Source organism: Myotis brandtii, unplaced genomic scaffold (genome assembly GCF_000412655.1).
Source record: "Myotis brandtii unplaced genomic scaffold, ASM41265v1 scaffold1875, whole genome shotgun sequence".
Lineage (NCBI taxonomy): Eukaryota > Metazoa > Chordata > Mammalia > Chiroptera > Vespertilionidae > Myotis > Myotis brandtii.
The window spans coordinates 769,293-796,200 of NW_005356961.1; the positions used below are offsets into that span (position 1 = coordinate 769,293).

Genomic DNA, 26,908 nt, shown 5'->3' on the forward strand with positions numbered 1-26,908 from the left:
CCGATACAGCTCCTAGGGCAATGGAAACTAAGGAGAAAATAAACAAATGGGACTACATCAAAATAAAAAGCTTCTGCACAGAAAAAGAAACCATCAACAAAACAACAAGAAAGCCCACTGCATAGGAGAACATAATTGTCAATGTTATATCCGAGAAGGGCCTAGTCTCCAAAATTTATAGGGAACACATATGACTTAACAAAATGAAGATAGAAAATCCAATCAAAAAATGGGCAAAGGACCTAAATAGACAGTTTTTGAAAGTGGACATACAGAAAGCCAAGAGACATGTGAAAACATGCTCAAAGTCACTGATCATCTGAAAGATGCAGATCAAAACAACAATGAGGTACCATCTCACACCTGTCAGACTAGCTAGCATCAACAAATCAACAAAGGACAAGAGCTGGCGAGGATGTGGAGAAAAAGGAGCCCTCTTGTACTGCTGGTGGGAATGCAGACTGGTGCAGCCATTGGTGAGAAAAGCATGGCGTTTCCTCAAAAAATTAAAAATGTAACTTCCATTTTGCCCAGTAATACCACTTCTAGGAAATAACCTAAGAAAACGGAAACACTGGCAGTCCCAGTTAGCATTTCCCCCAGAGTTAGGAACATCTGCATTTGAGGAAGGCCAAGTTGGTCCAGAGAATCTTGTGAACGTGATAAAAATTGGGTGGCACTGTAGATTGAAATGTAGCAATGTCAGGCAGATTCATAACCCGGTAAATACTTATATCCACAAGATTGCTTTTGTATAGGCTGATGTTAATTTTAAGGGAATGTCCTGTATTATTCAACAATTCTAATCAATTCAAATGAAAACATAGAAGGCTAGCTTGTCAATTTGAAGTACCCAAATGGGCAGATGCATCAACAAGACAAAAAAAAAGGATAAATTTTAAGCTTGACCTTTAGGCTTGAGGACATACATTGCAGCAGAACAGGACAATAGAAACTTAGTTTAGCAGCATCAAGTGTGAAAAGGGATTAGGGGATTTATTTGACTTTAAGCTCCAGATGAGCCAACAGCCTGAAAGAGCCTTTCCAATTCTGATCATTCAGAAACAATTGTGACAGAGACTACAGAGAATATGCCCACATACATATATACCATAAATATAAACATTCACCACCCCAAAGGTCTAAAGAGAAATGAATTGTCTCTATACATATGCATATTCCTACTCCTCAGAAATATTTGACTGGCTAAAGAGAATAATTTAATTGAAGTCCTTTTCTCTAATTTTTTCACCTTCCCTTCCTCCCCAGTGTATTTCTGAGATTAAAGTTTAGCTACTCACCATCTCCTTTAGGGTCGCTTAGGGCGGTGGGAGGAATGATTGATTTTCGGTGGCGCCCAAACCAACATTCCTTGGAAAACCGTCTTCTACAGTCGTCATGCACCTGAAATGACATGAGAAGAAAATAACATTGATCAGTTTTGAGTTCCAATTCCAAGATTTGAGCACATAGTTTTCAAATCTCCCTTTCTGCGATTTAGTGCCATACACATACCCCTGGCTCAACCTGGATACCCTCTCTCCACCTGGAGCCTGTACCATCCCTGAGTGAGGCCTCTGAACTCAGTTTCTTTCAAAGGTGGCTTTCAGCAGATACTCATCATAGGCACTGAGAGGACACCACTCTTAAGGTACAAACTTAGTGTCCTACAGAGTGGGGAATTTACCTGCAGCATGAGAATGCTAATCCTAATAATATGCTATTACAGTTTAATCCTTACAACAACTGTGTGTGGTAGAGAAGACATTCAGTTCATTTTAGAAATGAAGATACTAAAGCTCATAGCAGTAAAGGGTTTTGCTCAAGGTCAAACAGCTGGGAAGTGACAGAGCTGAGACTCTGATGTCTTCCACACTAGTGGCCATTTTTCTGAGATTTATGACATCTTCAAGCACCACTTCCTGGACAATTATACCATTCTTAGAGGACATGAACCTTGCCTAATTATGCAAAAACAATGAAAAGACAACCAGAGGATACCAGAATCTTTTTTTATTTGAGATTATAATTGACATACATTATATTAGTTTCAGGTATACAACATAATGATTTTATATTTATATATATTGCAAAATGATCACCACAATTAGTTAACATCTGTCATGTTACATAATCACAAACTTTTTTTCTTATGATGATAATTTTTAAAATTTAGTCTCTTGGCAACTTTCAAGTGTACAATATAGTATTATTAATTATAGTCACCACTGTGTACATTAATTACATTAATTACTTTATTAATTACTTTATTACTTTATCACTTAATTAATTTATTTATTTAATAACTGAATAAACTTTGATATCCTTCACCCATTTTGCCCATACCACCACCTATCTCTGGCAACAATTAATCTGTTCTCTATATCTATGAGCTCTGTTTTTTTGTTTTGTTTTTTAAATATATTTTTATTGATTTTAGAGAGGAAGGGAGAGGGAGAGAGAGATAGAAACATCAATGATGAGAGAGAATCATTGATCGGCTGCCTCATGCACGCCCCCACTGGATATAGAGCCTGCAACCTGAGCATGTGCCCTTGACTGGAATCAAACCCGGGACCCTTCAGTCTGCAGGCTGAAGCTCTAACCACTAACCCACACCTGCTAGGACTGAGCTCTGTTTTTAAAAGATACCACATATAAATGTGCTAAAACAGTATTTGTCTGTCTCTGACTTATTTCACTTAATGTGATGTCCTCATATTATAGAAAATGTCTAGATTTCTTTCTTTTTAATCTTCCATTGTGTGTGTATATCACATTTTCTTGATTTATTTATCCATCAATGAAAACTTAGGTTATTTCCAGATTTTGGCTACTGCAAATAATGCTTCAACGAACATAGTCGTACATAAATCTTTTCAAATTAGTGTTTTTATATTTTTTTAGGTTAAACATCCAGAAGTGGAATTGCTAAATATATGGCTGTTCCATTTTTTATTTATTTGAGAAACCTTCATATGTTTTTACATAGTGGCTGCATCAATTTACATTCCCACCGATAGTGCACGAGTGTTCCCTTTGCAACACATACTGGCTAATACTTGTTTTTACTTGTCTTTTTGATAATAGACATTCTAACCGGGTGAGGTGATATCTCAATGTGATTTTGATTTGCATTTCACTGATATTAATGAGGTTGAGCATCTTTATGTGTCTGGTGGCCATCTGTATGTTTTCTTTGGTGAAAAAAAATGTCTATACAGATCCTCAGCCCATTTTTTAAAAAATATAATTTTATTGATTTCAGAGAGGAAAGGAGAGGGAGAGCGAAATAGAAACATCAATGATGAGAGAGAATAATTGATTGGCTGCCTCCTGCATGCCCCCTTCTGGGAATCGAGCCCACAACCCAGGCATGTGCCCTTCACTGGAATTGAACCCTTCAGTCCACAGGCAAATGCTTTATCCATTGAGCCAAACTGGCTAGGGCATCTGAGCCCATTTTTAATTGGATGTATTGAGTTGTGTGAGTTTTTTTAAATATATATTGGATATTAACTCCTTATCAAATATACAATTTTCAAATATTCTTCCATTCAGTAGGTTGCCTTTTCATTTTGTAGATGGTTTCTTTGCAGTGTAGAGCTTTTTAGTTGGATGTAGCCCCATTTGTTTATTTTTGCTTTATTTACCATTGCTTTTAGTGTACAATCCAAAAAATCATCACCAAGACCAATGTCAAAGAGCTTACTGCTTATGTTTTCTTCTAGGAGTTGCTTGTATTTTCTTCTAGGAAATGTCTTTAATCCATTTTTTTTAAAAGCTTTATTGTTGAAAGTATTATATAGGTCCTCCTTTACCTCCATTAACCTCTTCCAGCCCACTCCCATCCTCCCCCTCTCCCCCAGGCCCTCACCACCCCATTGTCCATGTCCACGGGTTATGCATATATGCATGCAAGTTCATTGGTTGATCTATTCCCACAGAGGGACATCATTTTTATTTTGCATCACAAATAAATCTTGCCACAAGACCTTATCCTCTCTAGTGGGTCCCTGAAAGTGCTTTTCCTCCAGACACCTTGGAAAAGCCTGTTTTCCACCCACAACATTTGTTGAGCCAGCCATATCCACCGGCAACTGTTTTACTTCCACCTTCTAAATCAGTGGTTCTCAACCTTCCTAATGCCGCGAGCTTTTTATTTTGATGTAGTTCCATTTGTTTATTTTCTCCTTAGTTTCCATTGTCTTAGGAGATGTATTGGTAAAAATATTGCTATGAGAGATGTCTAAGATTTTGGTGCCTAAGGTTTCTTCTAGAACTTTTATGGTTTCACACCTTAAATTTAAGTGTTTTTTTTTATCCATTTTGAGTTTATTCTTGTGTATGTTGTAAGTTGGTGATCTAGTTTCATTTTTTTTTTGCATGTAGCTGTCCAATTTTCCCAATACCATATATTGAAGAGACTGTATCTGCTCCAATGTATGTTCTTGCCTCCTTTGTGAAATATTAATTGAGTATAGTGGTTTGGGTCAATTTCTGGGTTCTATGTTCTGTTCCATTAATCTATATGCCTGTTCTTGTGCAAGTACCAGGCTGTTTTGAGAACAGTGGCTTTGTAGTCTAACTTGATATCTGGTGATTCCTCCAATTTTGTTCTTCTTTCTCAAGATTGCTGCAGCTATTCGGGGTCTTTTTTATACCACATGAATTTTTGGAGTGTTCTAGGTCTGTGAAATAAGTCATTGGTATTTTATTTTGCATAGCTACATACAAGTTCATTGGTTGATCTCTCACCACCCACTCTCCCCTGCCTTCCCTCTGAGGTTCAACAGTCTGTTCATACTACTATGACTCTGGGTCTATTTTTTATCATAAGTTTATTTGGTTCATTAGATTCCACATATGAGTGAGATCATGTGATACTTATCTTTCTCTGACTGGCTTATTTCGCTCAGCATAATACTCTTTAGGTCCCTCCATGCTGTTGCAAATGGTAAGAGTTCTTTCTGTTTTATTATGTTCTGTTCCATTAATCTATATGCCTGTTCTTGTGCAAGTACCAGGCTGTTTTGAGAACAGTGGCTTTGTAGTCTAACTTGATATCTGGTGATTCCTCCAATTTTGTTCTTCTTTCTCAAGATTGCTGCAGCTATTCGGGGTCTTTTTTATACCACATGAATTTTTGGAGTGTTCTAGGTCTGTGAAATAAGTCATTGGTATTTTATTTTACTTCTTTAATTTAAATTATTTATTGTTTAAAGTATTACATATGTCTCCTTTTTCCCCCATTGACCTCTCCCCATCCACTCCCACCCCCCGAGCACATGCCCTGACCCCCCTAGTGTCTGTGTCCATGGGTTATGCTTATATGCATGCATACAAGTCCTTTGGTTGATCTCTTACCAGGCCCCCTTCCCACTTTCCCTCTGAGATTGGATGGTCTAATCCATATTTCTATGTCTCTGGATCTATTGTTGCTCATCAGTTTATGTTGTTTATTATAGTCCACAAATGAGTGCAATCATGTGATATTTATCTTTCTCCAACTGGCTTATTTCACTTAGCATGATGCTCTCCAGGTCCATTCATGCTGTTGCAAATGGTAAGAGTTCCTTCTTTTTTTTACAGCAACATAGTATTCCATTGTATAGACGTACCACAGTTTTTTAATCCACTCATCTGCTGATGGGCACTTAGGCTGTTTCCAAATCTTAGCTATGGTGGATTGTGCTGCTATGAACATAGAAGTGCATATATCCTTTCTGATTGGTATTTCTGATTTCTTGGGATATATTCCTGGAAGTGGGTCTAGGATTGCTGTGGCTATTCAGGCTCTTTTTTTTTTTTTTTAATTCCATATGAATTTTTGGAGAGTTTGTCCTAGATCTATGAAATATGCTGTTGGCATTTTATTTTTATTATTTATTTAAATATATTTTATTGATTTTTTACAGAGAGGAAGGGAGGATAGAAAGTTAGAAACATTGATGAGAGAGAAACATCGATCAGCTGCCTCCTGCACACCCACTACTGGGGATGTGCCCACAACCAAGGTATATGCCCTTGACCGGAATTGAACCTGGGACTCTTCAGTCCGCAGGCCGATGCTCTATCCACTGAGCCAAACCAGTCAGGGCTGCCGTTGGCATTTTAATGGGGGTTGCATTGAATCTATAGATTGTTTTGGGTAGTATGGACATTTTAATGATGTTGATTCTACCAATCTATAAATACGGTATATTCTTCCATTTGTTTATATCTTCCTCTATCTCTTTTTTCAATGTCCTGTAGTTTTCTAAGTACAGGTATTTTACCTCTTTAGTTAAATTTATTCTTAAGTATCTTAATTTTTGGTTGCAAAGGTAAGTGGGATTATTTTTTTAGTTTATCTTTCTGAGAGTTCACTATTGGTGTATAAAAATGCTATGGATTTTTGGGTGTTAATATTGCATCCTGCTATATTTTTAATTCATTTATTAAATTGAATAGTTTTTTGATGGAGTCTTTAGGGTTTTCTATGCACAGTATCTGTCATCTGCAAATAAAGAGTTTTACTTCCTCATTTCGTTTGGAATCCTTTTATTTCTTCTTGACTGATTGCTATGGCCAGGACTTCCAGAACTATGTTGAACAAGAGTGGTGAAAGAGGGCAATTTTACCTCTTTAGTTAAATTTATTCTTAAGTATCTTAATTTTTGGTTGCAAAGGTAAGTGGGATTATTTTTTTAGTTTATCTTTCTGAGAATTCATTATTTGTGTATAAAGGATCCATTGATTTTTGGGTGTTGATTTTGTATCCTGCTACATTGCTGAAATTATGTATTAAATCTAGTAGTTTTTGGTGGAGTCTTTAGGGTTTTCTATGTGCAATATCATGTCATCTGTGAATAATGAGAGTTTTACTTCCCCCTTTCCAATTTGGATGCCTTTTATTTCTTCTTCTTGTCTGATTGCTGTGGCTGGGACCTCCAGTACCATCTATAATAATAAAAGTGTAATATGCAAATCAGGGGAAATGGTTTTAGTTTTTGCCCATTGAGAATGATGTTGGCTGTAGGTTTGTCCTATATGGCCTTTTTATGGTGAGGTATGATCCTGCTATTTCCATTTTATTCAAAGATTTTATAAAAAATTGGATGTTAGATTTTGTCGATTGCTCTTTTGGGGTCTATTGACATGATCATGTGATTTTTGTCTCTCAATTTGTTTATGTGATGTATCACGTTTATTGATTTGTGGATATTGTACCAGCCTTACATTCCTGGAATAAATCCCCATTTGGTCATGATATATGATCTATGTAATGTAATGTAATGTAATGTAATGTAATGTAATGCTGGATCCTATTTCCTAGAATTTTGTTGAATTTTAGCATCTATGTTCATCAGGGATATTGGCTTATAGTTCTCTTTCTTTGTAATGTCTTTACCTGGTTTTGGAATTAAGATAATGCTGGCCTCATAAAAAGAACTTAGAAGTGTTCCTTCCACTTTGATTTTTTCTAATAGTTTGAGGAGGATAGGTTTTAGTTGCTCATTGAAGGTTTGGTGAAACTCCCCTGTGAAGCCTGTCAGACCAGGGCTTTTGTTTGCTGGGAGTTTTTTTCTTACTGCTTCTATTTCATCAGTTGCTATTGGCCTATCCAGGTTTTCTGATTCTTCCTGATTCAGTTTTGGAAAATTTTATTTTTCTAGGAATTTTTCCATTTCATCCACATTGCCCAGCTTGTTGGCATATAGTTGTTCATAGTATTTTCTTTAAAAAATATTTTTAGTGATTTCAGAGAGAAAGGGAGAGAGAGAGAAATATCAATGATGAGAGACAATCATTGATCAGCTGCCTCCTGCATGCCCCCCAATGGGGACTGAGCTGTAACTGTGCATGTGCCCTTGACTGGAATGGAACTCGGGCCCTTCAGTCCACAGGCTGATGCTCTATCCACTGAGCCAAACCAGCTAGAGCCATCATATTTTCTTAAAATCCTTTGTATTTCTGTGGTGTAAGTGGTTTCTTCGCTTTTGTTTCTGATTTTATTTATTTGAGTCCTCTCTCTCTGTTTCTTGATGAGTCTGACTAATGGTTCATCAAATTTGTTTATCCTTTAAAAGAACTAGCTCTTGGTTTCATTGACTTTTTTGTATCATATTTTAGGCTCTATGTCATTTATTTCTGCTCTAATCTTTATTCTTTCCTTCCTTCTACTTGCTCTGGGATTTTCTTGTTTTTATCTTTCTAATTCTTTAAGTTGTAGGATTAAACAGTTTATGATTAATTTTTCTTGTTTTTTTGTTTTGTTTTGTTTTGCTTTTTTTGAGGTTGGCCTGTAGTGCTATAAATTTCCCTCTCAGGACTGCTTTTGTTATATCCCAGAGATTTGGGGCTGTTGTTTGTTAATTTTCATGAAGTTTTTGATTTCTTTCTTGACCTCATTGGTAACCCATTCATTGCTTTAATAACATGCTATTTAGCCTCCATGTGTTTGAATGTTTTTAAGTGTTAGTTCTCTTTCTTTGTAATGTCTTTACCTGGTTTTGGAATTAAGATAATGCTGGCCTCATAAAAAGAACTTAGAAGTGTTCCTTCCACTTTGATTTTTTCTAATAGTTTGAGGAGGATAGGTTTTAGTTGCTCATTGAAGGTTTGGTGAAACTCCCCTGTGAAGCCTGTCAGACCAGGGCTTTTGTTTGCTGGGAGTTTTTTTCTTACTGCTTCTATTTCATCAGTTGCTATTGGCCTATCCAGGTTTTCTGATTCTTCCTGATTCAGTTTTGGAAAATTTTATTTTTCTAGGAATTTTTCCATTTCATCCACATTGCCCAGCTTGTTGGCATATAGTTGTTCATAGTATTTTCTTTAAAAAATATTTTTAGTGATTTCAGAGAGAAAGGGAGAGAGAGAGAAATATCAATGATGAGAGACAATCATTGATCAGCTGCCTCCTGCATGCCCCCCAATGGGGACTGAGCTGTAACTGTGCATGTGCCCTTGACTGGAATGGAACTCGGGCCCTTCAGTCCACAGGCTGATGCTCTATCCACTGAGCCAAACCAGCTAGAGCCATCATATTTTCTTAAAATCCTTTGTATTTCTGTGGTGTAAGTGGTTTCTTCGCTTTTGTTTCTGATTTTATTTATTTGAGTCCTCTCTCTCTGTTTCTTGATGAGTCTGACTAATGGTTCATCAAATTTGTTTATCCTTTAAAAGAACTAGCTCTTGGTTTCATTGACTTTTTTGTATCATATTTTAGGCTCTATGTCATTTATTTCTGCTCTAATCTTTATTCTTTCCTTCCTTCTACTTGCTCTGGGATTTTCTTGTTTTTATCTTTCTAATTCTTTAAGTTGTAGGATTAAACAGTTTATGATTAATTTTTCTTGTTTTTTTGTTTTGTTTTGTTTTGCTTTTTTTGAGGTTGGCCTGTAGTGCTATAAATTTCCCTCTCAGGACTGCTTTTGTTATATCCCAGAGATTTGGGGCTGTTGTTTGTTAATTTTCATGAAGTTTTTGATTTCTTTCTTGACCTCATTGGTAACCCATTCATTGCTTTAATAACATGCTATTTAGCCTCCATGTGTTTGAATGTTTTTAAGTGTTTTTACTGTCGTTGATTTATAATTTTTATTTCATTGTTATCTGATTTCAATATTGATATGATTTCAATCTTCTTAAACTTGTATAGACTTTTTTTGTGCTCTAACATGTCTATCTTTGAGAATAACCCGTGTGCACTTGAGAAGAGTGTACATTCTGCAGCTTTGGGGCGAAATGTTCTATAAATGACAACTAAATCCATGTGATCCAGTGTGTCATTTATAGTTTCCTTGTTATACTTTTTTTCTTTTTCAGATTTTCAGTTTTGTTACTGGGTAGCTTTTTAAAAATATTTATTGTTGAGATTATTACAGATCCCTCTTTTTACCCTCCGCAGCACACCTCCACCAGGGTCCTGCCTCACCCCAGGCCTTCACCACCCTATTGTCTGTGTCAATAGGTCATGAATACATGCATATAAGATCTTTGTTTAATCTCTTCCTGCCTTCCCATTCCCCCTTCCCTCTGAGAGTCGCCATTCTGTTCCATTTCCATGCCTCTGATTTTATTTTATTCACCAGTTTATTCTGTTCATTAGATTTCTTATTCCTTTATTTTGATTTTTAGATTCAATTGTTGATAGGTATGTTGCCATTTTGTTGTTCATATCTTTTATCTTTTTCTTTTTCTTCTTTTTTCTATTCTTAAAGAATACCCTTCAACATTTCATACTAGAAAATTAGTTAGAAGAAAGATCCATGTGGTAAATTTCAAAATACTATATATAATATAGTATTAGAAAATTATTTGCTATGATACATATATTTAAAACAAATCAAAATTATTAAAATAATACTACTGCTACTACTACTATTATTATTAATAGTAAAAATAATAAAAGAATAATAAAAGATAAAATAAAGAAATGTTTCCATTATCCGATGAATAAATCGTGATGTGGTTTACGTTTAATGACAACAAAAACAACCAAATCCAAGATCGACAATGACAGACTGAAACACATGAGTGTGATTGGCACCAGTGAGACCTTTATGTGTATTCACATATGCAAGTAAATGTTTATTTTTAAATTGCCAGTGCGTGTCATATGTACCACACATACATAACTAAATGTTCATTTTTTAATTTAATGACTTTTATAAATATTGAAAAAATATATAAAATTAAACATTATATAATTTATTTAGAAATATTATCGAACTAGAGGCCCTGTGCATGAAAATTCATGCACTCATGGGTTTCCCTCAGCCTGGTCTGCACCCTCTCGCAGTCCGGGAGCCCTCAGGGGATGTCCGACTGCCTGCTTAGGCCTGCTCCCCAGACATCAGTTGGACATCCTTAGCACTGCTGAGGAGGCAGGAGAGACTCCCGCCACCGCTGCTGTGTTTGTAGCCATCAGCCTGACTTGTGGCTGAGCGGAGCTCTCCCTGTGGGAGTGCACTGACCACCATGGGGCAGCTCCTGCATTAAGCATCTGCTCCCTGGTGGTTAGTGTGCGTCATAGCAACTGGTCGTTCCTGGCCAATTCCACCATAGGGTCAATTTGCATATTACCCTTTTATTATATAGGATATTAATGTTGACTGTTTCGATTGAATTGTAAACACTTTTGGCCATGTTTTGTGCTGTTAAGATGCTTGTCATTCATCAATTCTATACATTTTTCATTTGTTTTATTTGAAGCATCACAATTTGATGTTTAATAACTAGGAGCCCAGCATGTGATTTGAAATTGCGCTACGATGCCCACCCTCGAGTCACCTGGGGATATTTTCCCATTGATTTTTAGAGAGTATGGAAGAGAGAGGGAAAGACAAAGAGAAACATCAATGTGAGAGGGACACATCAATTGGTTGCCTCCTGTGTGAGCCCTGACTGGGCCCACAGTGCAGCAGCCCTTGAAGCTGCTGCTGGTCCGGCCCTGTCTCACTCCCTGGATCCTGCAGCCTGCTGGTCCGGCCCTGCCTTTCTCCCCAGGCCCCACAGCAGCCTCAGCCACTGCCGGTCCAGCCCTGCCTCCCTCTCCCGCCCTTGAAGCAGCCACGGCCGCTGCTGATCAGGCCCTCTCCCAGAGCAGGTGCACAGAGGCCCCCGCTGCCCTGCCCCTGCCGCTGCCTCCTCCTGTCTGGTTGACCCATTACGGCATCTTGGTTAATTAGCATATTTTATATATCAAATAGTATTGATCTTTTTGATCAGATTGCCAAAAATTGTAAGCAAAAACATCCGATGCGTTGACAGACAGGTGATGTTTCTATAGTAACCTAACAAATATTGGTGTGACTTCACACTTATATCCTCCTCTCTTTCACATCTACAGTACAAAGCATGCCATCCTTTACGCCAGTTGGTCCTTTATGCTGGTCAGTTGTACAGATGGATGGTCAGTCACTTAGCCTTTTATATCCTATATAATAAAAGGCTAATATGCAAATAGATCGAACGGCGGAACAACCTGAACAACCGAACAACTGGTCGCTATGATATGCACTGACTACCAGAGGGTGTGTGTGGAACATGGTGGACTTTGGCCATGGCAGGATGGTGGAGCAGGTGAGCGGGGGGTGCCAGACCAAGGCGGGTCAAAGGTTGCTTTCATCAGGGCGAGCCTATGGTGGTTTCTGAAAATTCTTTGCTCTTGCGCACCATGGTCCTGCCCAGCGCTCACACCTGCTGCCAGAGCCAGTCCCCCTTGCACCCGCTGCCAGCACTGGCTCCGTTTACACCACAGCTGGTGCCAGAGCCACTGCTCACACCCACTGCCAGTGCCTGATGCTTGTCCTGATCACTTGGCGCCATCAGCAGTTGCGAGCAGTGGCTGTTGACTCTAATTGCTCCTGAGCACTTCTCTACCTCCCCCTGCTCCTGAGGGGTGATCGGGGCAGCAGCTGCTGCTCGCACCTGCTGCTGGCACTGGCTCCAATTTCTCTGCACCATCAGTGGGTGCAAGTGGGCCCAGCGCCATCAACATGTGGGAGTGGCAGCAGAGGGAGTGGGGCTGCCGGCAGACAGGGGACCAGGGGCCACAGTGGGAGAGTCCGGGTAGGGGCGCGGAGGATGGGCTGAGATCTGACCCTGTGCCTACTGCAGTCTTGTGGCCCAAGTTCCTTTCAAAGTGCACGAATTCATGCACTGGGCCCCTAGTATATAGATAATACTGGTTTCGTGGTGATGAACTCCTTTAGCTTTTTCTTGTCTGTGAAGCTCTTTATCTGACCTTCAATTTTAAATGATAGCTTTGCTGGGTAGAGTAACCTTAGTTGCATGTCCTTGCTATTCATCACTTTGAATATTTCTTGCCACTCCCTTCTGGCATGCATAGTTTCTGTTGAAAAATCAGCTGACAGTTGTATGGGCACTCCCTTGTAGGTAATTAACTGCCTTTCTCTTGCTGCTTTTAGGATTCTCTCTTTGTCTTTAGCCCTTGACATTTTAATTATGATGTGTCTTGGTGTGGTCCTCTTTAGATTCCTCTTGTTTGGGTCTCTCTGTGCTTCCTGGACTTGTAAGTCTATTTCTTTCACCAGGTAGGGGAAATTTTCTGTCATTATTTCTTCAAATAGGTTTTTAATATCTTGCTCACGTTTCCATCAAGGTTTCTAGAATGATGCCAGTATTCTCATATTCCCCACCCCCCACAAAGGAGAGGTTCCCATTAGGAGATTGCCTTGGTAACCTGCAGTGAATTCTATCTTAGGACATTCACAAGTTGCCACTAGAGCAGTGATGGCGAACCTATGACACGCGTGTCAGAGGTGACACGCGAACTCATTTTTTTGGTTGATTTTTCTTTGTTAAATGGCATTTAAATATATAAAATAAATATCAAAAATATAAGTCTTTGTTTTACTATGGTTGAAAATATCAAAAAATTTCTATATGTGACACGGCACCAGAGTTAAGTTAGGGTTTTTCAAAATGCTGACAAGCCGAGCTCAAAAGGTTCACCATCACTGATCTAGACCACTGTTGAATCCCTATTTATTTCAGTCAATGTATGCTTAATTTCTAACTGGTCCTTTCCTTTTTTATTTTATTTTTTTTGGCATTTTCACTAAGATCCTTTAAAGTCTCACTAACTCCCTTGGAGGTTTCTAGAACGTTCTTGAGTAAACTTATAACCATGATTTTGAACTCTATATCCAGTAGTTTGCTTTCTTCCATTTGTGACATGTTTCCTTGTTTCCACATTTTGGCTGCTTCCCTGTGTGTGTATCTATGTTTTGGGTAGAGCTACTATGTCTCCTTGAGTTGATGCTCTATCCACTGAGCCAAACTGGCTAGGGTGACAGAGTGGACTTGTGTAGTAGATGTCCTATAAGGTCCAGTGGCTGAGCCTCCTCAATCATCTGAGGTGAACACTCTAGGTGCACACTTTGTGGGCTGTGTGCACAGTCTTATTGTAGTTGAAACTTGATTGCTGTTGGTGTCACTTGGAGGAATTGACCTCCAGGCCAATTGGCTGTGAGGACCAGTTGGGACTACAGTGGGGGAGCTTCTGTGCAGAAGACACCCCCTATAGAGCAGGACTTGCTTCAGTGGGGCTTTGGTGCTTACTGAGTCTGCCCCTTGAGTGTATCACTTATGGATGTGTAGAGTTGTAAACTGGTATGGTCTGACAGTGACCACTGGGTACACTGGCTCTTGGGTATCCAGGGAGGTGCAAAGTCAGCCACTGCCTGGGGCAACCCAGCAGGAGCTACAGAGAGATCTTCAGATTCCTCCTGTTTGTATCAGGTTTGGAAGTGCCCAGACAAGAACCAGCTGTGAAGCAAGGCAGGCTGCTGCTGGTGCCAGGTCTTGAGCCTTTTATTGATATGGTTGGGGCTCCCTGACCCAGCTGCAGCTTGTTTGAGAGATTTTTGCCTGAGCAAGGACAGGCCATTCATATGCAAATTCCACTGCCCACAGGTTGAGTGGGGATGCAAATTGGATGGGGCGGGGTCTCAGGGAATAAGCAGGGTAGAGCAAACAGAAATGGCTGCCAGTCAGCCCTGCAACCCAGAAGGTCTCAGCATAGGAACAATGACCCCTGCAAGCACCTCCATCTGGGAGAAAGCTGCCTCCAAGTTCCTGCCCTGATGCCAGACAATCCAGTTCGTCCTTGGATGTGTTTGTGTCTCCCAGATCCTCACCCTGGCACTGGAGTTCAGAGGAAGCAGACGTTGTAAGTTCAGTTTGTGTGCTGGCCTTTTAAGAGGAGCAGCTGGGTCTCCAGTAGCCTCTGTCTGCGCTGGTTTTTAAAGCATAGTTACAGTGACTTCTTTTCCGAGCTCTGGGGTCCTGGGCTGGGTGTCTGGTGTGGGACTTGGATCCCTTGCTCCTCTGGGCAGCCTCCACAGAGATTATCTCCCTCCAGATTAAAAAAGCAGCACGTGTGGGTGCCCATCTGCTCTTCTGCACCTCCTACCAGTCTCTTTGTGCTTTCTTCTTTACTTCTCTAGTTGTGGGACTTCCATTCAGCTAGCTTTCCAGTGGTTCTGGATGATGGTTAGTCTGTATTTTAGTTGTAATCTTTATGTGGTTGTGGGAGGCAGCATGGGGCTTGCCTGTTCTGCCATCTTGTTCTCCTCCTTGTTAAGTTTTTGTCTGGAATATCTATCTATCCAGTGAAGTCAGCAGGGTTTTAAAGTCCCCTACTATGATTGTATTGCTGTCAATTTCTCCATTAAAGTCATCTAGAAGTGTGTTTTTATATATTTAGGTGCTCCTATATTAGAGGCATATATGTTTATCAGGGTTACAAGCTCTTGCTGGATCTATCCCTTTAGTGTTATGTAGTGACCTTTATTGTCTCTTGTGATGGCCTTCATTTTGAGGTCTATTTTGTCAAGTTATGAGTATTGCTACCCCAATTTTTTTCATTTTCATTTGCATAGACAATTTTTTCCCTCCCTTCACTCTCATCCTATGTGAGTCGCTTATGGATGTGTAGAATTTTAATCTGGTATGGTCTGACACTGACCACTGGGTACACTGGCTCTTGGGTATCCAGGGAGGTGCAAAGTCAGCTACTGCCTGGGACAACCCAGCAGGAGCTACAGAGAGATCTTCAGATTCTTCCTCTTTGTATCCAGTTTGGAATTGCCCAGATGAGGCCCATTTCTGAAGCCAGGCAAGCTGGTGTTGGTTCCAGGTGTTGGACCTTTTATTGATAGGTTTGTGGCTCCCTGACCCAGCTGCCATCTGTTTGAGAGATTTTTACCCTAAGCAAGGAAAGACCATTCATATGCAAAAGCTGCTGCACACAGCTTGGGTGGGGTTGTAAATTGGATGAGGTGGGGTCTTAGCACATCACCAGGATGGAGCAAACAGAAATGACTGCCAGTCAGCCCTGTGACCAGGGAGGTCTCTTGTAGACAGCATATATTTGGGTCATGGTTTTTATCCATTCAGCTACCCTATGTTTTTTGATTGGAGCATTTAACCCATTTACATTTAAGGTTATTATTTATAGGTACTTATTTACTGCCATTTTAATTTTGTATGCCTATTTTTCTGTCTCTGTCTCTATTTCTTCTTTTCATTACAACAGTCCCTATAGCATTTCTTACAGTGTTGGTTTGATGGTGATGTACTCCTGTATTTTTTTTCTTTGTCTGATAGCTCTTTATTTCACCATGAATTTTGAATCATAGCCTTGCTGGATTTAGTAATCTTGGTTTCAGATCCTTGCTTTTCATTAGTTTGCATATTCATGCAATTCCCTTCTGGCCTGTAGAGTTTCTGATGAGAAACTATCTGAGAGCCTTATGGGAACTCCTTTGTAGCTAACAAATTGCTTTTCTCTTGCTGCCTTTAAGATTCTCTTTGTCTTTAAATTTTGGAATTTTAATTATGTTGTGTCTGAGTGTTGGCTTGTTTGGGTTCTTCTTGCCTGGGACTCTCTGTGCCTCCTGACCTAGTGTGACTTTTTCCTTCACCAGGTTAGGGAAGTTCTCTGCCATTATTTCTTCAAACATGTTCTCTTGCTCAGGCACTCCTATTATGTGAATAATGTTATGTTTCATGTTGTACCACAGCTCCCTTAACCTCTTCTGTTTTTTTTATTGTCTTTCTTTTTGGCTCTTTGATTGAGTGCTTTTCTCTGCCCTGTCTTGTAATTCAATGAACCAATCCTCAGCTTCCCCTAATCTGCTGTGTATTCTTTTCACTGTGTTCTTTATTAGTGCTATGTCGTTGTTTATTTCTGACTGGTCTTGTTTTCATAGTTACTATATCTTTACTCATGCTGTTGAGCATCTTTTCTATCATTATTTTGAATTCCATAGCTGAGAAATTTATCTCCATTTCGTTTAGCTCTTCTGGAGAATTCTCTTGTTCTTTCATTTAGGGTTTGTTTGTGTTTTTTGTTTGTTTGTTTTTGTTTTGTTTTGTCTCCCATTTTGGCTGCCTGTTTTGGTTTGTGTCTATGCATTAGGTAGATCTGCTACTCCTCCAAATCTCTAGTGTAAGATATGTCCAATGCTGTTTGTGACTGGCCCTGAGTACCCTGTTTGGAGCTATCAGCAATCCACAACTTGTGGCTCCCTCTGCTTGGGCTGGGTGACTTTGGAAAGGATAAAGATGTGCACCAGGGTCTGTTTTTCCTACTCCTGGGTTCAGAAGGAGATCTGGCAAAGACTCAACTCATTCAGAGATCCAGCTCTGCCTGCAGTCTCATTGTTATTCTCAGCCTCTTAATGAGCCTCAGGCTATAGACCACAGCAAAGTGTAGATTGAACATGGTGGGACAGGAGGTTTTCCAACAGGGTGGGGCAATTGCTTCACCCCTGGGAAAAAGGTGCCTGGGTGGTAAAGGTCTGCCTGAGAAAGATTTTCTCTGCAGTATGGGTGAATGACTCAGCACATGAAATGGGGGTGGCTGCCTTCCAAGCTCTAACCCCAGAGTCCTCAACCATGGATTCTCCTCACACAGTTCTAGTCCACTCTGTCCTTCCTATGCCAGAGCCCAAGGTAAATGGCTGCACATTAAATTTTGTGCTTTTTGCCCTTTAAGAGGGTGCCTGCATTTCTAGCCATTTCTCCCTGTCAGACAGCAAAACCACTGATTTTTCACAACCACATGTTATGTGGGCACCTTTCTCAGTTCTGGTGCTCTGAGCTGGGGAGCCCAGGTTTGGGTTTAGACCCCATATTTGGCAGGAGGAACCCCCCCCCCCAGCTGAGATATCTTTCCTGAACTTCAGCTGCTGTCTATGGAAACCCAGCCTGCCCTCTTGTGCCTCTGCATTTCTACCAATCTTTATGTGGTCTCCACTTTCCATCTTTGGTTATAAGAGTTCTCTCCAGCTAGTCTCCAGTTGATTATTCAGGGTGGATTTTCTATATTTTATTTGTAATTCCAGTTTGGTCCTGGGAGAGCATCAGTGTAGCTTCCAGTTAACCCACCACCATTTGGGAACTCTTCACACCACATTTTGTTTTGAATTCCACAATTTTTATCTCATGTATCTTTATATCTCCTGTATCTCTCTTTGTTATATTTTTTATTTATGGTTTTTTTTCCTTTTAAAAAAATTTTTATTTTTGAGATTATTACAGATGTCCTTCTTTTTCTCTCCATTACCCACTCCATCTGGTTCCCATCCCACTCCAGACCTTTGCCACCCTATTGTCTGTATAAATAGGTAATGCATATATGCATATAAGATCTTTGTTTAATCCCTTCTGCCCTCACACCCTTCCCTCTGAGAATCGTCATTCTGTTCCATTTCCATGCCTCTGATTCTATTTTATTCACCGGTTTATTTTGTTCATTAGACTTATTATTCCTTTATTTTGATTTTTAGATTCAATTGTTGATAGGTATTTGTTGCCATTATGTTCTTCATATTTTTTATCTTCTTCTTCTTCTTAAAGAATACCCCTCAACATTTCATATAATACTGTTTTGGTGGTGATGAACTCCTTTAGCTTTTTCTTGTCTGTGAAGCTCTTTATCTGACCTTCAATTCTAAATGATAGCTTTGCTGGGTAGAGTAACATTGGTTGTAGGTCCTTGATTTTCATCACTTTGAATATCTCTTGCCACTCTCTTCTGGCCTGCATAGTTTCTGTTGAGAAATCAGCTGATAATTGTAATTGCATGGGTACTCCCTTGTAGGTAACTAACTACTGTTCTCTTTCTGCTTTTAAGATGCTCTCTTTGTCTTTAGCCTTTGGCATTTTAATTATGATGTGTCTTGGAGTGGTCTTCTTTAGGTTCCTCTTGTTTGGGAAGTCCAGTCTTTTGGTCTAGGGCTGGGATCCCTTGCTCCTCTGGGTGGCCTCCACAGAGACATCTCCCTCTGATTAAACATGTGGCACACATGGGTGCCAGACCAGCCCATTCTGCTCCTCTGCACCTCATACCAGTCTCAGTGTGCTTTCTTTCATATTTCAATGACCCCTGTGCTTCCTGGACTTGTAAGTCTATTTCTTCCCTAGGTAGGGGAAGTTTTCTGTCATTATTTCTTCAAATAGGTTTTCAATATCTTGTTCTCTCTCTTTTTCTGGCACTCCCATAATTGAAATGTTGGTATGCTTGAAGTTGTCCCAGAGGCTCTTTACACAATCTTCATATTTTTGGATTCTTTTTTTTTCTCTTCTGGTTGGGTGTTTTTATTTTTCTTCTTCTTCTTCCTCATATTTCAAATGGTTGATTTGATTCTCAGAATCCTCTACTCTACCCTTGAATCCATGTATATTATTATTTCAGTCAGTATATGCTTCATTTCTTACTGGTTCTTTTCCATTTTTTGGAGGTTTCTAGAAGATTGTTGAGTAACCTTATAACCATGGTTTTGACCTCTATATGCAGTAGTTTTGCTTTCTTCCATTTCTTTCATTTGTGACATGTTTCTTTGTCTCTGCATTTTGGCTACTTCTCTGTGTTTGTTTCTATGTAATGAGCAGAGCTGCTATGTCTCCTTGAGTTGATAGAATGGCCTTGTGTAGTAGGTGTTTTATAGGGCCCTGTGGCTCAGCCTCCCCAGTCACTTGAGCTGGGCACTCTAGATGCACACTTTGTGGGCTGTGAGCACAGTCTTGTTGTAGTTGAGACTTGATTGCTGTTGGTGTCACTTGGAGGAATTGACCTCCAGGCCAATTGGCTGTGAGGACCAGTTGGGACTACTGTGGGGGAGCTGCTGTGCAGGAGACACCCCCTATAGAGCAGGACTTGCTTCAGTGGGGCTTTGATGCTCACTGAGTCTGCCCCTTGGGTGTGTCACTTATGGATGTGTAGAGTTGTAAACTGGTATGGTCTGACAGTGACCACTGGGTACACTGGCTCTTGGGTTTCCAGGGAGGTGCAAAATTGTCCATTGCCTGGGGCCACCCAGCAGGAGCTATAGAAATTTCTGTAGATTCCTCCTCTTTGTATCAGGTTTAGAAATGCCCAGATGAGACTCAGCTATAAAGCAAGGCAGGCTACTGCTGGTGCCAGGTCTTGAGCCTTTTATTGATATGTTTGGGGCTCCCTGACCCAGCTGCAGCTTGTTTGAGAGATTTTAGCTTAAGCAAGGACAGGCCATTCATATGCAAAATCAACTGCCCACAGGTTGGGTGGGGCTGAAAATTGGATGATGCAGGGTCTTAAGGAATCACCAGGGTGGAGCAAACAGAAATGGCTGCCAGTAAGCCCTGAGACCAGGGAGGTCCCAGCATAGGAACAATGACCCCTGCAAGCACCTCCATCTGGGAGAAAGCCACCCCTGAGTTACTGCCCTGATGCCAAACAATCCAGTTCGTCCTTGGATGTGTTTGTGTCCCCCAGACCCTTGCCCTGGTGCTGGAGCGCAGAGGAAGTGGGACCTTGTAAGTTCAGTTTGTGTGCCGGCCTTTTAAGAGGAGCGGCTGGGTCTCCAGCAGCCTCTGTGTCACTGAACCCCAATCTGCACTGGTTTTTACAGTCCGTAGTTCTTACTGTCTGTAACAACTTATTTTCCCATCACTGGGACCCTGGGCTCAGGGTTTGGTCTAGGGCTGGGATCCCTTGCTCCTCTGGGTGGCCTCTACAGAGACATCTCCCTCTGATTAAACATGTGGCACACATGGGTGCCAGACCAGCCCATTCTGCTCCTCTGCACCTCATACCAGTCTCAGTGTGCTTTCTTCTTTACTTCTGTAGTTGTAGGACTTCCATTCAGCCAGCTTTCCAGTGGTTCTGGATGATGGTTGTTCTATATTTTAGTTGTAATTTTGATGTGGTTATGGATGGTGGCGAGTACAGGCATTTACCTATGCTGCCATATTTCAAATCTATTTTTTTTTGGTTTTTATTTTTTAAAGTTGTTGACAGTATTACTGATGTATCCCATTTCCCCCCCTTTTTTCCCCTCCACCTAACCCCCACCCCACCCCAAGCCTTCCCCATGCTGTCTCAAAGAGAATATATTCTTTCTCTTTACAGAAAGACTGGACTTCTCAGACTGTTCCCTCTTGCTGTGCCCTGAGGGTGATAGCCAGTTTATAACTCTTTCTCCATTGGTTACAGTTCTGTGTGACCTATGAGCAATAGGCCCCACTGGTCATCATATCCAGGTGATCTACAGGTGTCTCCTGGGGGCAGCCACAAAAATTAGGGCACCCAATGAAGGTACAAGTCCCTTCCAGGAGATGCTTGTGAGCTGGATCAAAGCAGAGGGAGAGCACAAAGATGGCAACCATTTGCTGGACCTAGGCAAAGGAAACTAGAATCTCCTAAGAAGATGCTGATAGTTTGGTTTCTTCTTGTCTAGAATAATTAGTTTGAGAGAAGCCTCTAAAAGACTAGAAAGTCTAGATCAGGCTTTCTCAATGTTGGCACTATTGATACTTTGGGCCAGATGGTACTTTGTGCTGCCCTGTGCATTGGAGGTTTAGCAGAATCCCAGGCCTCTGCTCTTTAGAAGCCTGAAGCACACCCTCTTTCCCTGTTTGAAACAATCAAAAATCTCTCCAAGACATTGTTTTATGTCTTTGGGGAGCCAAAATCACCCCCAGTTTAGAATCTCTGGCTTAGAGATATGTTAGTGTTGTAGTTAAGAGCATGGTTTTTACAGAATTATGTATCAATCAAGAGTATTTTGCTTATTGGCTGCATGACCTTGGGCAAATCACTCCACTTTTCTGAACCTCATTTTCTTCATCTGTAAATGAGGACAATGAGGCCTTGTTTAGGGTTGTTGTAAGGATTAAACGAGATCATGTGTATAAAACTCTCAATACATAGTAGAAATAAGAATGTGTTATTATTAACCTTACTAATTAACAAAGATCACAAGTTTCTAGGAAATGGTGAATGAGGAAGGGAGAAGGTTTTTTTTAAAAGTAGACTCAAAACTTAAATTTTAATTGTCCAGTCTGTCATAAGAGAATTAAGCTTTTTCCTAGTAGCTTTTCCCTTTTGCTAGTAGGCCTCACCTATTAAGAACCATAAAAGATGAGAGTCTTAAATATATTTCATAGAGACTCCATAGCCAGATCTGGAAAGGCAGGATACTAAGCTCTATACTCTGGAATCTGAGTAATCTATTTAGATGTAACAGTCTCTGAGAGTTCTATCTATGTGTAGGCACAGTCAACCCTCAATCCACCCCTTCTCTACAAGTCAAGTTCTCTTAAGTATCAAGGAGATGAGAAGAGTCTTACCGTAGAATTACACCAGAGACACCGGAAATCTTGAAGTCTTTGATTACTGCCACAGTTCTCATGACATACTGCACACTGAGAACTAACAGATATATTTCCTTCTACCCACTGATGGGGCATAGTTTCCTGAAAGGTAAAAAGAGACAAGAAGTAGAATTTAGGGATATAAGGAGAGGAAGAGTAAGCTGGAATAACTATACTATCCCATGTAGGACATTAGGTAATTGCAAGGAAGTTCTTCCTGATCCTGCCCTCCCCACTCCAATGCTAGTGAGCAATGACATGTAGTTGTGGGGGCCTTAATTATTCTAGAATGGTTGGATCATGAGCCTGGGGAAGAAGCTTACTTGGATTGTCTGAAGACAGGAAGAAATCTTCCTTCCCCTATGTGTTCTGACTGAAGGGGAGGTAGAAAAGAGTGTCTGAGAGAATGGCTGGTACTCACTATTTCATCTGCAGGTATGAGGAGGTCATCAGTGATGGACAAGGTATTCCACTTACAATCTTTGCTTGCTCTCAAAGCACATAATCTGTGAGACTTCACTTTGCATACTGTGAAAAAGAGGGGAAAAAAAGATGGATGTAAATCTGGTAATAACGAAGAGTCTAATTCCCTTCCCTAAGCGTCTCTGAAAGTTAGAACCTATATGCATCTAAATAGTCCTGATGCACTTTCATAGGCCCATTTTCCATATGATTCAGTTCCTTTTTATTCTTATTGTATTGTAATTCTCTACTGTCTGATTTGAATGGAAATCTATGATAAGAATGAGGTGATTTATGTTTTTCCAAGTCTGATCCTCCCAGACCCAGCCCTCCATTCTGATTCATGAGAATTCCCTCTCATGCAAGATTCTTCCCATCTCCTTTCCTCATTCTGTTAAGTGTCAGAGTTAACTTTACACTAGAGTCAGTGACATAGTGTGAGTCAGTGATACTAAAGTCACATGAGCTCTTTCACCTCTATCTCTATCTACTTAACTCCATTTTCTAAAGAAATCAGAAATGTACCTTCACAGGTGATGACATTTCTAGATAAGGCAGGAATGCTCTCCCGGCAAACATTGCAGTGTTGGGTCCGAGGGCTGTGGCTAGAATACCAATAGTGCATTCCAATAAGGTAAGGGTTGTTTTCTGCTGTCGGTATCTAAAATAAATCAGAGAGAATGGAGAATTAATCACAGAGACAAATTAGGTAAGGCCAGAAAATCTGCTGCTAAGGCTTCAGTGCCTAGAACATGTGAAGAGGAAGAAGGAATGTTGGAGTCATTACCTAACGAATCTCCCACCCCTGTTCCACACCCCCCCCACACACACACACACTGATTTTAAAAAGGGAAAAGAATAGGAGGGTAAATCCTGGAATAGGAGTTAAAGGCAGGAGTAATAATCTTTATGGTGCTTGGCCAAATGATCTTTATGGTGCATTAGTTCAGTTTAAGAAAAATTAGTTCTTTTAGCCTTGGCCTTGACTCTTTGAGTATTCAGTAAAAGGAGGTGGAAAGTTGAAAATTTAGTGATATCCAGATCCTCTGGCCAAGCAAAAAAGGAAGGAGGCAAGGCTTTGACTCTGGGCTTGTCAGGCTTTACCTACATCCTGGAGATATATATTCCTCTTCCTAGCTCCACTGCTGCCAGATGAGCAGAGTAGTGCATTGCCTGGTCAACAGTTTCATCTCAAGGGCCTTTTGCCCAAGCATTTTTTTTCTGAATACCATACTCTGACTGCCTATAGTAGTTTCCTGGTTAATCAGTTTAATCCATTCAAACTTTATTCAACAAATATTACTGAGTGATTATTATGTGCTTAGCACTTTTCAAAGCATTGGGGAATATAGTGATAAATAAAATAAAGTCTTTGCCCTCATGGAATGACACTATGTTTGGTGTCCTCTTTCAAGGTATTGAATTGGACATTTACTGTTAACCTGCCTATAAATTCTGCGTTTATCACAGCCTGACTCTCACGACTGTGGGCCAGGCACAGGGTATACCAGCAACTAGTTTTGGAATTTAAAGGATAAGGGAAGAAGTAGGCATCAAAAACTCCCGTTTGTTCTGGATGTGCATTCTATAGGACTCTTCTGTTCTCTAATTCTTATGAATGTCTGACTTTTTCTTTCTCTAACTTCCTCTGGAGTGTAGACATAGGCTTACACGTTCAGTTTTTTATTTTTGACATTATAATGAGTTGGGTGTGTAAAGGCATGACAAGACTTTAAAAAGAACTATATATTCTCTATGATGCCAACTGATAGTAGTTTGTTCATTAGAGAGAGATAGCTTGAGGGCTCTGCGCATTAAGTGTTCAAACTTTATCAGTTTAGCCATCTTACCTAATAATAGACAAACATGTAAATTGACCATACCTTTGCTACGCTAACCAGCCAAGCAGGAGAGTATGCAAATTAACCTAACAAAGATGGCGGTTAATTTGCATACATAGGCTCCAAATGGTGGAGCGAAGCCTGATGGCCCCGGGGCCGGCAGAGTAGCGAAAGCCTCATGGCCCCAGGGCCGGCGGATCAGCGAAAGGCTCACAGTGCTGGGCCCAGCTCCGGCTGGAGCCCCACCAGAGCAAAGGCATGGGTGCTGGGTGCCGGAGGAAAACCAGTGCCAGCAGCCAGGGGAAAGTAAGGCCTATTGCACGAATCTCTTCGTGCAACAGGCCTCTAGTCTAAAACATAAGCCTATAAGGGCACTCTGATCCCTCCTTCCTCCTCCTGGCATGTTGGCTATGTACTAAACTATTGTTGGGTTGATCAGTAAGCTTATGGAAAGGAAAGGTACTTTGATGAGCTAAAGGTGATTGTAATGTTTATTACATGCTGAGACCCTGGCAGCGTTTTTAAAACAAATCAGAGGGTGGAAAGTCCTGAGGAAGTGACATAGTCTTGGATTTGGCACTCTGAGCTCCCAACAACTTTCTATTTCCTAAGCTACTAGATTATAACCCTATTAAGTACCTTCCTTTTTTCCTATCTCCTTACCTCCCCCAATAATTAATAAGGGTCTACTTTGTATCATTAAAGATACAGAGATGAATGAGCCACAGTTCTTGCCCTCAAGGAGTTCATAGTCTATTGGAGGAGATAGCCTCCTAAATAGATCATTCAAGTAGAGTTACAAGCAAGTTCTCCTAGAATGTGCAAGGTTCTACAGAACAAATAGAAGAAATTCAGAACTCTGCCTGGGTAGAATATTGAATTTCATGGACTCATTAGTTACAGAATATAAAAGAATATGTAAAATGGACATTGTTTTGGTTTAGCAGTTGAGGAAATGGGACTTATATTCCTTATGTGCATCCTATTCCATAAGGAAACTTGGTTGCATCCAACTCTGGATGAGTATGTGTTGTATGTAAGGTGTCCTTACAGATGTAATTAACTTAAGAAGAGGTCATAATGGATTTGATTGGGCCCTAATCCAATAACTGATGTCCTTATAAGAAGAGGAAAATTTGGATACAGACACAGGGGGGGGAACATCATGTAATGAATGATAGAAGCAGAGATTGGATGTGTCTACAAGTCAAGGAATATCAAGGACTGCCTACAATTACCAAAAGCTAAGAAGAGGCAAAGAAGGATCATCCCTTAGAGCCTTCAGAGAGACTTTGGTCCTGCCAACACCTTGACTTTGGACTTCTAGACTCCAAAACTATGAAAGAATAACTTTCTGTTGTTTTAATTCACCCACTTTGTGGTCATTGTTATGAAAGTCCTAGGAAGCTAATACAGTATGTCATTACAGGCATTTCTGATAGTTGACACAGATTAAAAATGCATTTGAATGCAGATGAAAAACTGTCATGTATACAGAATATTTGGCTTCTAATAGGGTGACCATATAATCTAAATTAGGACACTTTAAGAGTAAAATGGGGAGCTAATAGTAATTATGCTGGGACAACAAGTGTGAACTGTGTTCATCTTGAGGTAACCACTAGCCATGGGGACACTATGCATGAGCTAGAGAGTAATTTCGCCAATTTGAATCTATTTGTTGATCTATATAATCAAGTTGTCTGGCTTATACCACTTAGTTGCCCATCAGACTACCCCATAATCACAAGAGGTGGGGACTAGAGAAGAAAAGGAAGATAATTAATTAGGAAGATTTTAAGAGGTCCTTCCAAGAGCATAGATTAAGAGTTAGGAGATTTAAGAACTCAATTCTACTATATAAACTGTGATTTTAGGCAAGGCAACTGAACTCTGAGGTTCAGTTTTCTCATCTACTTAATGAAATCATCCAGCTAATAAAAAACAAAAAGGGTAATTAACCGTACCTCTGCTATGCTTCCCATTGGCTAATCAGGGTGATATGCAAATAAACTGCCAACCAAGATGGCGGCTGGCAGCCACGCAGCTGAAGCGAGCAGGAGGTTTGCTTGCTCCAGTGATGGAGGAAGCCAAGGTTCCTGGCCTGCCGCGGCCCGGCTCTGAGCCCGAAAGCAACAGCTCCAAAAGCAACAGAGTTTCAATTATAGAAGCCAAACAAACCCCAGATACCTGCTTTCAGCCGGCTGCGGCCTCAGAGCTGGGAGCGCCAGTGACGGCAACAATGTTTCAATTATAGAAGGTAAATAAATCCCAGAATTTAAAAAAAGAAAAAAAGGAGAGGCTGGGAGCTTCAGTCACCCGCCAGCCTGAAAATGGCCCTCAGCCCCTCACCCAGACTGGCCAGGCACCCCAGTGGGGAACCCCACCCTAAAGGGGGTGTGGCCAGCCTGAAAACAGCCATCAGCCTCTCACCCAGGCTGGCCAGGCAC

At 40.5% G+C, this 26,908-nt stretch overlaps 1 protein-coding gene across 1 annotated transcript in view; it reads right to left on the bottom strand.

Annotated features, from left to right (window-relative positions):
• Positions 1 to 26,908, bottom strand: part of DGKK (diacylglycerol kinase, kappa) — a gene marked incomplete at its 5' end in the record, with an annotated part of 129,308 nt that overhangs the window by 42,512 nt on the left and 59,888 nt on the right. Inside the window, 4 exons of the mRNA XM_014538272.1 lie at positions 1,302 to 1,404; positions 22,132 to 22,257; positions 22,577 to 22,683; positions 23,143 to 23,278. Of these exons, the coding sequence (XP_014393758.1) occupies positions 1,302 to 1,404; positions 22,132 to 22,257; positions 22,577 to 22,683; positions 23,143 to 23,278 (472 nt within the window). The remainder of the gene's footprint in view (positions 1 to 1,301; positions 1,405 to 22,131; positions 22,258 to 22,576; positions 22,684 to 23,142; positions 23,279 to 26,908) is intronic.